Raw genomic sequence first — 16903 nt, 5'->3', positions numbered from 1 at the left:
CACCTAGTCCCATGGGTTTCAATGCCAAACACTAATGTCTAAGTCAAGGTTCTTTATTGTAATAATAAATTTTACTCTGGTCCTGCCCTTTTCACTGAGCTCCAAGCTTACCTAATTACCTATTTGACCCCTCCTCTCAAACAGGCATCTCTCTAATGTAACATGGATAGAGCTGCCTTCTCCTCAGTGTTCCCTATCTCAGTAAATGGTATAACCACCCAGCTAGCTGCTCAAGCTGATAACTCAAGTCATCTTTGACTCTTCCCTTACCCGATTCTACACATCCAATCCAAACCATCAGGAAGTTCTACTGGCTATACTTCAAAAATCCCTTAATAACCTTCCATTACTACAGCAGCATGCTAACTACCTTCCATTCCTGACCTGCTAATTCATTCTCCACAGAACATCCAAGGTAATCTTTTAAAAATGCAAATCTTATCATGGTATTCCCTTGCCTACTTTCCAATGGCTTGCAACTACACTTAAGATTAAAATTCAAAACTCATCTTAGTCTATAAGGCTGTACAATGATTTGGACTTGGTGTACTTCCCCAATCTGGTAGCTTAATCTGCACTGCATGTCATCAAAAACGATGTATGAACATTACTGTTCACAACATCATTAACTGTTTCAATTATCAAGCCAAAATAACAACAACAACAACAAAATGCAAGCAACAAGTCCTATTAATGTTGAGATCTGAAAAAAAGTTTATTGCTGCTCATTCTACAACTGTTGTGATCACTCAACCACTGCCTATGGAATGCAGTGAGGAAAGATCAATGCTTGCTTATTATAAAAATTTCAAAAAATAAATTTCAAAATTAGATTATTAAAAAAAAAAATTAGATTATATATTTTTCTTTATAAAACAACATTTTGAGACATTTGAATGATTTTATTATTGACTTGCTTATAAAGTGTTTTTGCAAATAACATGCCCCCTCAACAAAAATGATGATTCTTGCTTTACTTGTCTGGATTTATCAATGTCCAATCAAACCCTTGGAAATGTGTTACATGTATATCACATCATAAAAAAAAGGTTAAGAATCATTTTTCAAGATAACAAGCAAGTCTGTGTAACGGCTAATATAAAAATGTATTGCAGAAAGTGGATGCTCTCCCTCTACCTCCACCAGGGCCGCCTGCAGCAAGTCCCTACTACCCCTCCCTACTTCAGATGTGTTCACAGTTTAAATTTCTACTACATGAGGGAAGGAAGCGATTTAAGCTGGAGATGAGACTGGAGTTTTAAAACTGGACTATGTTTAAAAACCTAAGAGCAATCAGAACAGTAAGAAATCTGTCCAAGATGTTGTGACGGGAATCTGGAATTCAACAAAGCATAGTTGAAAGTAGTGAAGTGGGGGTGGGGGGTGGGATACCATTTCTGTCAATACCCCACTGAGCTAAGACTATTCAATTAACATGTAGAGTCAAATGTACACATAATTCTACATCATGATTTTCACTTAATAATAACACAATTTCATCTTAATAAAAAAATCTTCATAAATAGGACCTAATTAAACTTAAAAGCTTTCACAGAGCAAAGGAAACAGTCAACAAAACGAAAACCTAGTGAATGGGAGAAAATATTTGCAAGTGATATGACTGATAAGGGGTTAATATCCAAAATAATATATAAACAGCTCATACAACTTAATATCAAAAAACAACCAGATTAAAAAATGGGCAGAAGACCTGAATAGACATTTTTCCAAAGAAGACATACAGATGACCAACAGGCACACGAAAAGAGGCTCAACATCGCTAATCATCAGAGAAATGCAAATTAAAACTACAATGAGGTATCACCTCACACCTGTCAGAATGGCTATCATCAGAAAGACCACAAATAACAAACGCTGGTGAAGATGTGGAGAAAAGGGAGCCCCCAATACACTGTTGGTAGAAATGTAAATTGGTGCAGCCACTGTGGAAAATAGTATGGAGGTTTCTCAAAAAAATAAAAACAGATCTACCATAGGACCCAGCAATTCCACTCCTGGGCATAAATCCAAAAAAAATGAAAACACTAATTCAAAAAGATACATGCACCCCAATGCTCACAGTAGCATTATATACAACTGCCAAGATATGGAAGAAACCTAACTGTCCATCAACAGATGAATGGATAAAGAAGATGTGGTGTGTGGCGCTGTGTGTGTGTGTGTGTGTGTCTGTCCCCACATACATATATATACAATGAAATACTACTCAGCTATAAAAAAGAATGAAATTTTGCCACTTGCAACAACACGGATGGACTTGGAGGATATTACGTTAAATGAAATAAGTCAGGCAGAGAAAGACAAATCCTGCATGTTATCATTTATATGTGGAATCTAAAAAAACAACAAAGCAGTGAATATAACAAAAAAGAAACAGACTCACAGATATAAAGAACAAACTAGTGGTTACCAGCTAGGAGAGGAAAGGGAGAGGGGCAAGATAGGGGTAGGGGATGAAGAGGTACAAACTACTATGTATAAAATAAATAAGCTACAAGGATATATTATACAGCACAGGGAATACAGCCAATATTTATAATAACTATAAATAGAGTATAACCTTTAAAAATTGTAACTATGTTGTACACCTGAAACATAATATTGTACATCAACTAAACCTCAAAAAAAAAACTTCATAAATACCATTTATAATAGTTTCATAATTCCATTTTTCAGATAGGCTGTAATTTATTTAACCATTACTCTATTTCAGGATATTGATGTTGTTTTCAAATTTTAATATTTGAATTATAATATCTATTTGTTCCTTTAAATATAAGTATTATTGTTATTGTTAAATATCCACTAATCTATGGACAAATGGACAAAGAAAAAACTGTACTGTAAAAACAAAAACTATCTGATAACTTCTGTATTTCAAAAAACTTTAAATAAAATGAAAGAACAGAAGAAATTGGAGAAAAAGATGTTTGTCAAAAAAAAAGGAAGAAAAATTAATATCCCCTTATATAGAAAAAGCTCAAATCACCATGGAAAAAACTAGGGTCTGAACAATGAAAGGGAAAAGTAAATGAATAAATGATTTATATAAAATACAAATATTTAATAAAATATAAAAGAAGTTCAACATCACTAGTAATTAGATTACATTGAATTTTAAATGAAATATTATTTTCTATCAAGTATAAGTTATTCAATTAATCATTCATTTGCCTTTATTGAAATATTTAACACTGGTGAGTGGATGTCAAGACAGACACTTGCATACACTGCTGATGGAAATACAAAAATATAAATGATAACCTTTTGGGAAAACAATTATGTGTATCAATAGTATTAAAGCTCCACTCATCCAATGATTTAATTCACCATCCAATGAAGAACCTATCCTCAGGAAGTAATCCAGTATTAGAGAAAATGCTTTATATACAAAGATGCTTATCAAACTGTTTAATAATACAAGGAAAAACTTACATTATGTTTATAGAGCTGATACAAGAATGAATAGGTACCAACACGTACAAAAGTATAAAAACACTAGAAACATACATATTAAAAGTAGTAATTTATCCTGAATGAGAGGGTAATGAACAATTTTTGACTTTTTATAATTTTCAAATCTTCTGAAATTAGTATGTATGTTTTTATAATCAGAAGGCCAAAAGAAACCCTATATCTATTAATGTATCCATCTCCTCATTTAGACTGGATATTCCCTTGAAAGTTAAAGATGGTCTCTTTTCTCTCCAATTCTCAGTGTCTAGTATTGTGCCTTACGAAGAGTAGACTTTTAACAGCTACTTGTAGAATGAATTAATCTTTAACATCTGCTAGTAAGGATTAGTTAGTGGCAAACCACAATCCCCCTCTCCAGAAATATCAACTTTTGCTAAAAGTTGGCATCAATTTAAAAATGAATTTTGAGAACAAGAACCATACTTGAGTTCTTTCAATGATGAACTGTGATGAATGTTTTAGTCTAAGTAAAACAAATAATCTCTGTAAGATGATGGCTATTTGCTATCTTTTAACAGTCTTTTCTTTCTCTTCATTCTAAGAAGTAGTAAAACCAAAATGGAGCCAAAATACAGGTAGCAATGGTCAAGTAGCAGCACAGAGAGGAGGTTCTTGAATTTCTTTTGGAGCAAGATCTGCAAAACCTTGTCTTGTCATTATAAGATGAGAATTTATATACATGTTATTAATTAAATTATGAATGCTATTACAAGTGGATGAGATGAATTTCTAAAGAATTCTGCTTAAATAAAATTCATTGTCCAAAAAGATTTATTTATTCTTTTACCTCGCCTGATTCAGAAGTCATATCAAGATGTAATTAAGGACAAGGAAAGTCTCTGAGGACAATCAATAATAGCTTATTATTCAAACTGAGGAAAGGCTACTCTATTTCTTAGGTAGTTTAATAGCACTGAAGCTCCAGATAAATTCTACTGTATATATAATACTATGAAAACTCACTTGATATCACAAATTTTGACTATTTCTTACCTGGCAAAACATAGCTGTTACTTTCACAATGACTACACCCATACATTTACATTTGCTCTACTACCACCTGTAACTCACTACTTCTGCTGTTTCACTAAGGCATTGCTCTCATTACCCTTTTTTTTATTCACACAATTATACCTCTAACCTTTAAGCTGAACCATCACTTTTTTTTTTTTCCATCACCTTTTTAAGAGCAGAGTCTTTACTGTTTTAAAGGTCTTATGGTAAGTAATTTCAGACATTTTGATTCATCTGAGATTATAGGTGATCAACTCCTGGATGGACCATACAGTGGGTACCCCAAGTGCTTATATGAACAAGATGTGTGCAAAGAGAATATTCACTACTAATTTTAGGAAAATTGGTATACAGTGCAGAACTCACCTGAGTATAGAAGCCACTAGCTGCCTCTAGGAACAGAGAAAGGTTTGCCTGAACTTCACTCCGATTCGGGTTTGCTCGATTCTTTGCCTGGCCTTGTAGTGTTGTGATCTGATTCTTAAAGGCATGATTCCAGCTGAAAACAAAATGTAATTCTATTTGGTATAGCAGTGACTCACTGGGCAGACACTGGTCCCCCTGAGAACAAGAAAGAACTGTTTGTTATAATTATAACACACTAGACAGTAAACCTGCATTAAAGTTATTCACTTAAATAACTTTATGCTCCCCTTTGAACAAGACTAGACAAGCAGTAGAATGCAACTGACCTTAGTAAACACTTACCAAATGTTCGAATAATCAGACTGTGGCTTCAGTTATTAATCTTTTAGGGCTACTAGACTTAGAACCTATTTAGGAATCCTGGTACAAAATTAGAACTACAGTGGCAAGACCAAAGTAAAAGCAAGCTATTAACAAATTTCCATACATTGCACCATTGTGTCAAAAAATATGTGTTCTCTGTATCAAGTGGCATGTCTGGGGGTGGGGGTGGGGGAGTTATTTTGTAAATATTAAGCCATATCTCTTATTTCTCTAAAACTTATTTCCCACAGCACTCAGTTCTAGTTCTATTTAACAGTTTGTTTATTTCTCTTGGGGTTAATATTTTCGTTAGAGCTTGAAATATAAACTCATTTTGACATTTCAATTTTGGCTATTCAAACTAAGAAACAACACAATGCTGAAATATGGCACACCAAAATCCTGTTATAAAATGCCTTTCATTAACCGAATTGTATAGAGAATCATTTTAACTTCAGTTATGGTGAAATACAGTCACTCCCTAATTTGGAAATCACAGGGGAAATCACAAAGAAACAAAACAAAAAAAGGGAACTAGGATGGAGGGAAGATATTACTGGCTGAAGGAAGCAAACACAGATAGATAAAGGGTTTACAACCTACCTGGAAAGTACCTAATTCTTTATCAACGGCAGCTTTTGAGGCTCTTTTGAAGCACTGGGGTTTTTAATGATTTATGAGGGCAATCAATCACTCCCTCAGCATTTTTGATGCCATCTTATCCATGACTCTAATATCAAAAATATGGGTTTGAGTGGTTGTGATTAAGCTCTATTACTAGATCTCCTAACAATATAAAGGTTAGGTGTGCAATATAGGAAAAACTAATCTTCACCACTACTTAGGGTAACAGGCATTATTAAACAGAATATTCTTGATTTTTAATTTTCCACCAGGCTAATGTCCTTGTTCCAATTTATAAGGCAAGGCCTTCCATGAAAGACATTTATTTACTCAGTTGGGAATCTGGTCATCTGCCATTTCACCCCTCATAGAAAGAATGAGTGGAACAGCCTAAATATACAAAATCTTTCTTTAGTCTTATTAGGGGGAAAAAAAAGGAAATACCTATTTATTGGATTAAAAGGAAGAACTTTCCTTACAATGTAAACACATTTTCCTTTGGGAGAAACTTATAGAATCATATTTATCAAAGAAAGCCTACTTCATATTTCTTTTTTTAAATCACGGCTCAAATATAGGACTGAATACAATACAGAGAATCCAAACACTGTCTCTTAGTACTTGAAACACATACAAATTTGTTGTTACGATACGCCCTGAAGACCTTAATAAAACTCAACTCTAAACATTTCTTCTCTTGCTACCTAAGACTGTATCTAAAGTAATATCAATGGTCAAATATTTTGTTCAAAAAGTTCACAAGTATTAGAATTTTTCCTTTTTTTTTTCATTGAAAAAGCTTACTCTGAAATAGGTTAAAAAGAAACAACCAAATTGTTCTCTTCTATTCTAAAGTCTTGGTGAGATTCCTGATCTTACAGGGACATCCCAAATGGTAATACTTACAGATCCTGTTCTACTTTCTTGTCTAAAGCGTATTCCAAATCAGTAACCAGCATCTTCTGGTACAGGTCCTGCAGAGCCTGCCTGGATGTCCAGACCTCGGCTGGACCCAGCTTAGAATCTGAGTAACAAAACAAAAACAGAACAGTAGATAGATAAACAGATAGTTAAGACCATTATGCCACACCAAGAATTCCTTCACTCTCCATTCCCCAAAGCAAAAACATGCTTTAAACAGATATCACAGACAGCTGCAGAAGTTTTATACTACTACATTTCAGATGACTTTTACCTTTTGGCTAATGACTACATCTGTTTCAAAATGCTTCTGTATTTGTCTTTTAGTTTTGAAATAACGCCATGAAATGAAAAAGGCTTAAAAAAAGAGAATGGTTCACCCTTTGATCTTGGTTTGGATTTCTATGCATTCATACCACAGGAAGCCATATGCCTCATAATAAGTCACCCCATTTGAAATGATGGACTGCCAAGTTGGTCTGTTTACTCTCATAACTATATCTCTTTGTCCAAAGCAGCTTTTCTCTTTTTCTTTTGAATCATTCTCACAATTGTCCTTACAGAATCCTCCTGTCAGCTCACAATCCGGCAGCTGTTTGGGCATTCTGCTATTACTCCTACTCTCCTATGTATGTCAAGCCAATAAAGTCTTGACAGTGAGTGTTATTTTAACAATCGGTAGACTGCTTGCCAAGACACTTTTGTGAGCAATACACACTTGCTATTTAATGCAAATGAGGACCAGTAGCAGACAGTGATTAAACTGCTCAAGAGGCCAAATGAGAGACTGGGTGCAAGATGAAATCAGAAAGTCAGGCTATAACTATATGTAATACCAAATTGGGGCCATATTGTCTGCCAGAGTCCTACAAGGCACATTAGCCTTTCCGATTACTAGGCTTACGAGTGCAATAATTGACAGTGAGCTGCCTCAATAGAAGAACTTAATAATGGACTTTTCAATTATATATTTCCGGCTGCTAGTTAGCCTGTCTGGTTGCATTTAGTATTTTGCCACTGCACAATGGCATAATCTTCACTCTCCTTTAGGTCTGCTATTAGTATCTACAGCCACCATAATCCTATTCTGCACACAGAATCTCCCAGACATCAGAGTTAATCTTTACAAGAGTTTGCTGGCTACTAAAAAATAGGGTCTATTTTTTGGTATCAGGGTCTCGGTCCCTTCCTTATTAAGCTTTTAATGACTAAATAAATAGATTTATAGATTTATTCAACCCTGCTTCAATTCACTGATTGCAGGAAAAGGAATGTAAGGGATCATTAACTCTGACCTATCAGTGAGACTATCATTTAAATGAGCAGACTTAATATCTTAAGGACAGGTCACCTTCTGGGCAGGTCAAATGTCCCCTACAAAAGTCAAACCCTAAGCCTCCTTACTGAGGGTGTTCAAGAGTTAAGAAAATGTAAAAGGTATATAGATGGCTTAACATTGTTCCGTGCACAATTTCTGTCACGCAATATAGATTATGCTTACAATGCCCATACAAGAGCATGATACAGTAGCTCAGAGCTGACATCAGAATCCATAGTATGGAAGATGATGACAGTTATGTTAATAATGGGAAGAACTATAAACCTATAAAAAGTGTTTTTGGCTTTTTTTCCCTTTTTTTTCTTGAGCAAGATGACAATGAGATTATCTAAAATTCTTAGAACATTAGCCTGCAATTCTACAGATTGAGAAAAAGAGATCTAAATAGCCCATTTCCTCTTGGTTGTGAATTATGGCAGGTATGCTGCTTACAAGTTTAACTCTTCTTTGCAGGTTTCACTGCAGAACTAAAATCTTCAAAAATTAGGATGAGATCCATTAGCACTTATTGTTTTTTTACATTTTGGGACGGTTATAGAAAGCATATTGCTGTTATGCTGTTACAGAGAACATATTGATCACTACATAGTTACTGCCATATATTTCCTAATTTTGGAGTTAAATTCATCTGCTCCTTTTAGTGACTAATTCCAGTTATTCTTTCAAAAACACCTTGGCTGTTATTCAAAACAAAAAACGTGAGAAAGGAAAGAAAAGTGGCAAGGTAGCTCATTCAATTTCAAGGACTTTCAATTCGCAAGAGTTTTCCTGCAAACATTTTTTTCTGAAGGTTTACCTACTATTCAAGTTTGGGGAATTATAAACAGGAAGATATAAATCTAATACCATGAGATATTTGTGTTTATATGGTATATGAATTATTTTTTCTGTATCTCGTAAGTAGCTAATAAATAGTTTGTAAAAATTAAATGAGTATATGCATTAAATTAAGTAATATTCAACTCAGTGTAGCACAGATTACATAAAAATTTTGACAAGCCATCTAAGTAAGAATTCAAAGTATAAAAACAATAAATATTTAAAATAAATAGTAAGTTATCATCCCCTCTGGCAACCAGGACAGTACTACAAGTAGTATAATAAGATGATACACTTCCCTTAATTTAATGGTATAAAATAAGTTGTGAAGAACAAAAGAGCCAGCCAATACCTGTCATGTCAGCCTTCAGGACTTCTGCCTGCCTAAAAAAGGGAAAAAGAACCTCAGTTAGAAACAAACTAGGCCCACCCAACATAAGTAACACTAAAAGTTAAGTAAAATTATATATGACAGTAAGAATGTATAACAGCTGTATTTGTGGCACTGCAAATAGTGTCCCTGCTTTAACGTTTAGAGTAGCATTAGATCTTGGCAAATTGATGCCATTCCTTACAAGTTCACAGGGTCATCGCAAACTCTTCTACTGAGTAGAGTTCATTTTCTTACTGTTTACCTCCAAATTTTCCCTCAATGAGGCCAGGAAATTCTATGTTTCTCAATTCACTAGCCACTATAACTATTTCAAATCTCCATTCTCCTCAATTCTTTTCGGCAAAGGACAGCCCCATACCTCAGGAAAAACAATGCCCAGTTACTAAACACTTACTACAGTCACAGAGCCCTCTTCCTTCTTACTCTTGTTAAAATACTAGCGGTACTGCATCTCTTACTTAAGACCAGTAATTACACTTAGGTATGCTCTTTCTAACCTTTTTAAGGACTTCTGCTCCTTTAATTACCCTCTCCCCTCTTTCAATAATTTAAAAACTTCCCTCTCTATTGGATCCTTCTCACAGTATTTAAACATGCCCTATGCTCTCACAGATTTTAAAACCTTCTATCCTAGATTTTCCTCTAGCTGCTGCTTCTTTTCTCTCTCCCAAATTCTTTAAGAATTGCCTATATTCAAGAGGTCCAAAACTGAACTCATGACCCATCCCTACCCCCATCCCTGGTTTTCTTTCTAGTGTTTTGTACTTTAGCAAATGTATCATGGCTTTCCAGTTGTGAAAAGCAGACACCTGGAATTCATCCATGATAACGTTCTCTCAAATCCCTGGTAATCTATCAACTCCAAAGAATTTTACCTACTAAATACATCTTGAATCTGTAGCTCTCCCTTTACTTCCTCTTCAGTCACTGTAATTCAAGTTACAACCATCCCTTGCCTGGACTATTGCAAAGCCACCAAATTGTTTTCTCCACTTCACTCTTGTCTCATTTCATCCTGCTCTCTCCACTGCTATCAGAGGGATCTTTAAAAAATGCAAATCTGACCTCACCAATTGCGCACTTAAAACCCTTTAATGATTTTCCACTGCTTTTAGGGTAAAAACCAAGATCTTTACTAAAGTGGTCTACAAAGTCCTCTGTAACTGAAGAGAGTCTCTGTACTCTACTTCTACCATTATTCTTTTCTCTCCTTGATCTCTGTGTTCCAGCCCCTGGACTTCTTTCAGGATTCTCCAATGTGCTCGGCGCCCCTGGCGCTCAGGGCCTTTGTAAAGAAGAGTCCCTTTGCTAGGAATACATCTTCCTCCTTTGTCTGGTTAATTACTCATCCTTTGTCTCAGTAGATACATTACTTCCTCAGGAAGCTTTACTTGAACCCTGCACACATGAAGGATATTCCTGTTTTATGCTCTCAAAGCACTTGTATTTTTTCTTTACAGTGTATATCACAGATTTTAGGAATGCTCACCATCACAACTTCTTTGCCTACACAGTGGGCATTCAATACATATTTTTTAAGTGAATAAAGGAAAAAGGCTAAATTATTTTCATATACTCTAAAAAGGTAAGTATATAAACTTATGAGATTTCCATTTTTAAAAACAAAATTTGACATAAAAGCTAGAGAATATTTAGAGATTCTAAAAGCTTTACTGTAAATGCTTTATGTAATTTATTATTTGATAACAATTGTGAATTTTAGTTTCATCAAAACAAAACATGAATCTTTTTATTTTCTTAGATTTTAAAAAGATATCTATATTTTTAAAAAATTAAGTTTTCAAATAGAATCACAATAGGATGCTATAGAAACCACAAACCACAAGAACTATCAATATAAATGAACAATACCAAATAAACAGCTACACTTAGTCCTAAAAGGTAACATCACATCAAATTCCATTACCCATAAAGCCTAGTTTGAGTGTTAAACTTTTGCCGTAAAAAAAAAAAAAAAAAAAAAAATCTTCACAAAGTATTTGATTTATGCTCTTAAAACCTAAGATCACACTTAGGAATAGCACACATCCTAACCTACCAACAACCTCCTCTCCTCCCCCACCCCAAAACCCTCCTAGAGTACTAACTTATGAACCTTATACTGAGACAGCCAACCTTACTTATGCATCTCCACTGGATTCAATACCTTTCATTCTGAGCTGCCAAGTTACAAAGAACATATTTCACAATGCTTCCATATCTTAGCTAAAAATACATACTCTAGTATATACAAGATACACTTAGGATCATGTGTCTAATGATTGTTTTCTCATTCCAAACAAGATTTGCTTGTAAAGATGAACAAATGTCATCTTGGTATGCTAACATCTGCCTAACGAGGATACCAATTTCCAGTCAAATGAAGATCATATTGAGCATATAACAGGAACTATTTCCAAATAATCTGCTTCTCTGATAGGCCATCAGTAAGAGAAAAACTATAATTCTAACAGTTTCTGGAGCAGACTTCTAGGCTCTGATAAACAAAGATCAAAATTTCACTCTACATTTTTACACACTATAATCTGCCCAAGAAAAATGTAAAACTAAAAATCCAAACACTAACAAAAGTTCAAAAATGTCATAAAAACTATCTGACATGAATGTTCAAGCATTCTGAAACTCCAAGAGTTCTGATTCCTTAGTAACACAAGGGAAGAGATGCTCCTCTGTGCACAGTTCTCTCCTAGGTTCTGAAAGAGACATGTGTTAATGACTAAAATAACCTTGCTAAATTGAAATGGTGAAAAGCTAGAAAAATGGAAAATGTAACAACCCTGGGAGATAGCTACTATGATTCCCATCCCATAAACAAGGAAGTTGAAGCTCTGAAATGTGAAATAATTTGTCCATAGTCACAGAGCAATTAGGTACAATTAAGTACAAACTTAGTTCTTTCTGACTCCAAAGTCCAAGTCATTTCTATTTCTTTTAAATTAGAATAAAAAAATTCTATGACATAAAAAGCTAACATAGACTTATCTAGGTTCAGTTTTGTGCTCTGTCAATTAAACCCTAACATTTAAGTCAACTAGTCTAAATTAAAAGATCGGTTCAGGGACTTCCCTGGTGGTCCAGTGGTTAAGAATCCACCTTCCAATGCAGGGGATGTGGGTTCGATCCCTGCTCGGGGAACTAAGATCCCACATGATGCGGGGCAACTAAGCCTGTGCGCCACAACTACTGAGCCTGTGCGTGGCAAGCTACAGAGACCACGCGCTCTGGAGCCCGCGGGCCACGCGCCACAACAAAGAGCCCACGCACTGCAACGAAAGGCAACGAAGATCCCACGTGCTGCAACTAAGGCCCCACACAGCCAAAAATAATAAATAAATAAATTAAATAAATAGATATTTTAAAAAAGATCACATTAGGATATAAATACCTGGGATTTTTATCAAAAGGACCACAAGAAGTAAAATTCACATTCTAGCGCAGTGGTCAGCCTGTGGATGAAATTCCCTCCTTCACACTGGATCAATTTTTATAAATAAATTTTACTGGAACAGTCACGCCCATTCGTTTACATATTGTCTATGGCTGCTTTCTGCTACAAGGGCAGAGGTGAGTAGCTGAGACAACAATCACATGTCTCACCAAGCCTAAAGCAGTTACTATCTGGGCCCTTTACAGAAAAAGTTTGGCTCTCCTGCTTCAGGGAGTACCTCATCAAAAATGAGAAGTCGAATATCTGTAAGTTCCCAAACCAAACAGTTTTCCCATATGAGGAATCATCAATAACAGTTTCCTCAGACTAAAGATCTATTTTTATTCACTAATGTCATAATCTTGTCACAAAGACTATGTTAAAATATAGTCTCATGTAATCAGAAAGTTAGTACTTGTAGGCCATGCTATATTTCTGATGGAATTAATTTGCAAATTGCTTAAAACATGGTTAGGTTTATATATTATTATCCACTAACTCTTCCTTTTTCTGTGTACCAAAAATACCCATTTAGATAGGTGAGAGGGTTAAACTAAAAATTATCTCACAAGAAAAGGAACCCCTATCCTCCCACCCCTACACAACTCTTAGTTTTTTTAAATAATGTATAATATACAAGAAATCAAATCAATAGATATGTGATCTTATACCAACTGCTTTCATAAAGATTAGCACAAAATTGGCTATTTGATTATTTTACTTTTTTATAAAGAAAAAATACTACACCTCAATGATCTACTGGTTTTGTTAAAGACCAATATTGTTAAAGATTAACGTTACAATGCTTATATAAAGAGATAATAGTTTTTAAATGTTTCCTCTTGGCTTCTAGAAGGTGTGGCCACATGAGATCCTTTTTATTCTTACTTTAAGCTAAAGGAATTAATGAAAAGAATGAATGAATGAAGAATCCAAGAACTAAAATCATCATGCCTTCAATAATAAAATAGCACTATTAAATAGTTATAAAATATAAAGCTTTCAAAATACTAAATATACTGTCTCAGTTCGTAAATAATAAGGGAAATTAAGCACTTCTATCAAACACTAAAAAAGAAAGTCATTAAAAGGCTGAAAAAAATTTGAAACATTCAGTGATAATCAAATATGTTTAGAGCTAACCATCTGAAACAATACTCTTGGAGAGAACATGATCATCAAGATCTATAAATACATTTAATGCATTCTAATGCACTAGGTATACTAAAATAGCTAACACTATATTTAGCACTTATTATTGCCAGACACTGTTCTAAAGTAAGGGCTTTCCATAAGGTAATCATTCAATCCTCACTATGTACTATTATTGCCCCCACTTTATAGCTGAAGAAACCCAAGGAGACAGAGATTAAGTAACATGCCCAAAGTCATCAAGTTAGCAAGTAGTAGAGGTAGCATTTTAACACACTGATTCCAGGGGCTAACTCCTAACCATTGTATCATAGTTCCCCTGTTATACAAGACTGTAAGGGGGAAAAAAAATGGAATGTTTGATAGTAATAGCCCAAAGAATTGGGGTTTTCAAAGGTTAAACATTTTATGGTAATTTTTTAATAATGTCACTAGAGGAAAAAAACTAATTAATGGTTATCTTCTTTAACAAATAGCTTGATTATACATAGCACTGATATAACAATGCAAGGTAACAAATACAGGATAATCTCTCTTATGATCACACATTAATATTCATGGTTTAAAAATACAGGACATTTCCAAATCAGGGGCCGATACAATGAAGGACTCCTTTTACCTGGCCTCCCAACCCCCTTTCTCATATGAGCAGAACATAGGAATATAAGCCAATATCCTCTAAACTCACAGCTGTTAAGGAAAGGTAAATCAGGTTCTTTTGTTCCGGGAGGTAATGCTAGAGCAACATTTTTTGGAAATTTAAATAAAAGCCACAGAAGGTTTTATTTCAAGATAATTTGTTTACCTATTTCCATAAAGTACTACGGAGTATTTGGGATAACAGTAGCCAACAATTATGACCATAAACATATTAACCTAATGATAATTATTTGTGTTAAATAACAGGCCAGACAGTAGACACTATAAGGTGAGTGTGTGCTTACACATGCAGACACACATGCACATATACACTTAGAACTTTAAGATATCACCAAGTTTCATGGTATTAATCAGAAAAAAATAAATCACATCACTCTACTGTTGAACTTCACATAGAAAAGAACATCTAGGGAAGATGCTGCTCCTAAAGGAGCTTTTCTCAGTAAGAGATAATAAAAATACTAACTTGCTTTCTCTCTCTATGGAACGTTACAGTTTGGCACGAATTTTCAAATCTCCTGACACTCCACTGCTCTATATTACAACGTTCACTCTACAATCTATACAATTTGAATATGTGTACCTAGTTTTATAAAGGGCCATTTCTGGTCTGGGAATCTCAAAGTATGAGAAGGAGTCATTCTTCCAGGCAGAGAAAATATCACAACAGTAAAAACAAAGCTAAGCCTGTGAAGGAGGTAGACTGACGGATCAAATTCACGGTAGGAAGCTACAGAAGATGAGCTGGAGAATCAAGGCAGAGAGCAGACTGTGAGGCCTTGTATGACACGTTAAGGAGCTCAGATTCTATCTTTTAACTACTAGGAGAACAGTGCTGAGTTTTAAACAGGGGCACAGCATTGTCAGAATTGCATTTTTAAAAGACTACAACAACAAGATGCATGGAAGGAGGATTTTAAAAGGGTGAGACTGGAAGAAAGGAAGTGATAATACAGATGAACAGAAAAGCCTCGATTCAAGAAATATCTGGAAGTAAAATCAGAAGGAGAAAGATAAAGCAGAGGAAACAGTCTAAAATCATTCCCAGATTGCTGGCTTGGACATCTGGGTATTTGACAAAGTGGGGGTGAGCAAGCAGACACTTACAGATGAGTGTCAAGCACAGGGGAGACATCAAGACCAGGGATACAGTGTTGGAGTGATCAGCACAGCGATGGTAGTTAAAACTGTAAGAGTAAATGTAATTGCCCAGAAAGGCAGAAGGGTGGTGCTAGCTCCCTATCTTCATTTTTAAGTGGCAGATAAAAGAAAGACAGCCCATGAAGAACACCAAGAAGAAACTACAGGTGTACGAGAGCAAGAGAAGAGTGGTATAGGGAAAAGAAGAGGATAAAAAGGCAGAGTAGTCAACAATCTCAAAGGCAGTGGATAAGTACTATAAGGATTGGAAGGTGTGTTGGATTTGGTGAAGCAAGAGTCAATGATAGCCTTGCCAGGGAAAGACAAAATGTCAAATTGCAGGGAGAATGAGGAACAAATGAGAGGGAGAAGTTTAAGGCAACTCTTAAGACATTGGGCTGTGAAGAGAAAGAGAAGGGGGCCATGGGTAAAGAGACGTTTCTTTTTTTCAATGGGAGAGACTTGAGCACGTTTAGAATGAAGAAAAGAAGCTAGGAAAAAGGAATAGCTTGAAGATATAGGAAAGAACAAAACTAACACAGCATGATCCTGGAAGAGATGAAAAGACATGAGAATGTGAAAAAGACAGGAAGCAAGACTGGCTTTGAAAAAGAGGCAGGATGAAATTGGAGGAAGGTAAGATTAGACAGAAATACGCTAGGAAAATTTGGGAGCAGTGCAGGGTGGAGAGATGTCCAGAGAATTCACTGCTACATTGCCTCAAATTCAGAGACAAAGTAGGAGAATCAGATCAGTGTCTGAAAGTAAGAGGGAGATTAACTGAGGAGAATGGTAAATCTCTGAGCTAATTACAAAATGAACAGGCCAAAGAACCTGAGAAAAAGTGATGAGTGCCATATGGATTAGGCACAATGGAAAAATGTGAGGAAGGTTAGGCTATATCCCTAACACCAAGAATAATGCCTGGTACGTCATAGCTGTTCACTAAAATGTTGTTGAATTAATGAATGGTAAAATGTGCATCATACTTAAGGCAATTTTATGTAACACAAAATGATACAGAATAAAAAAGACTTGGCCCTGAATCTGGGTTTCTTACGTATTAGTAGTGCTACCTTGGAATTTCTCTCCAAGAAACTTCAATTTCCTCATCTATAAAACAGGGATACAAAGTCCCTTTCAGAGTTGCTATCAGGAACAAATA

General features: G+C 35.1%; 1 protein-coding gene across 10 annotated transcripts in view; it reads right to left on the bottom strand.

The window, feature by feature from the left end:
- Positions 1 to 16903, bottom strand: part of SMG7 (SMG7 nonsense mediated mRNA decay factor) — a 73624-nt gene that overhangs the window by 30593 nt on the left and 26128 nt on the right. For all 10 annotated transcript variants that reach the window (XM_036850786.1, XM_036850802.1, XM_036850756.1 and 7 more), the window contains 3 exons: positions 9297 to 9328; positions 6772 to 6889; positions 4879 to 5011 (listed from right to left, as the gene is read on the bottom strand). In XM_036850786.1, coding sequence (XP_036706681.1) covers positions 4879 to 5011; positions 6772 to 6889; positions 9297 to 9328 — 283 coding nt within the window. The remainder of the gene's footprint in view (positions 1 to 4878; positions 5012 to 6771; positions 6890 to 9296; positions 9329 to 16903) is intronic.

Source organism: Balaenoptera musculus, chromosome 1 (genome assembly GCF_009873245.2).
Source record: "Balaenoptera musculus isolate JJ_BM4_2016_0621 chromosome 1, mBalMus1.pri.v3, whole genome shotgun sequence".
NCBI lineage: Eukaryota > Metazoa > Chordata > Mammalia > Artiodactyla > Balaenopteridae > Balaenoptera > Balaenoptera musculus.
Note: the sequence above shows the minus strand (reverse complement) of the source record. Positions and strands in the feature narration are given on the sequence as shown.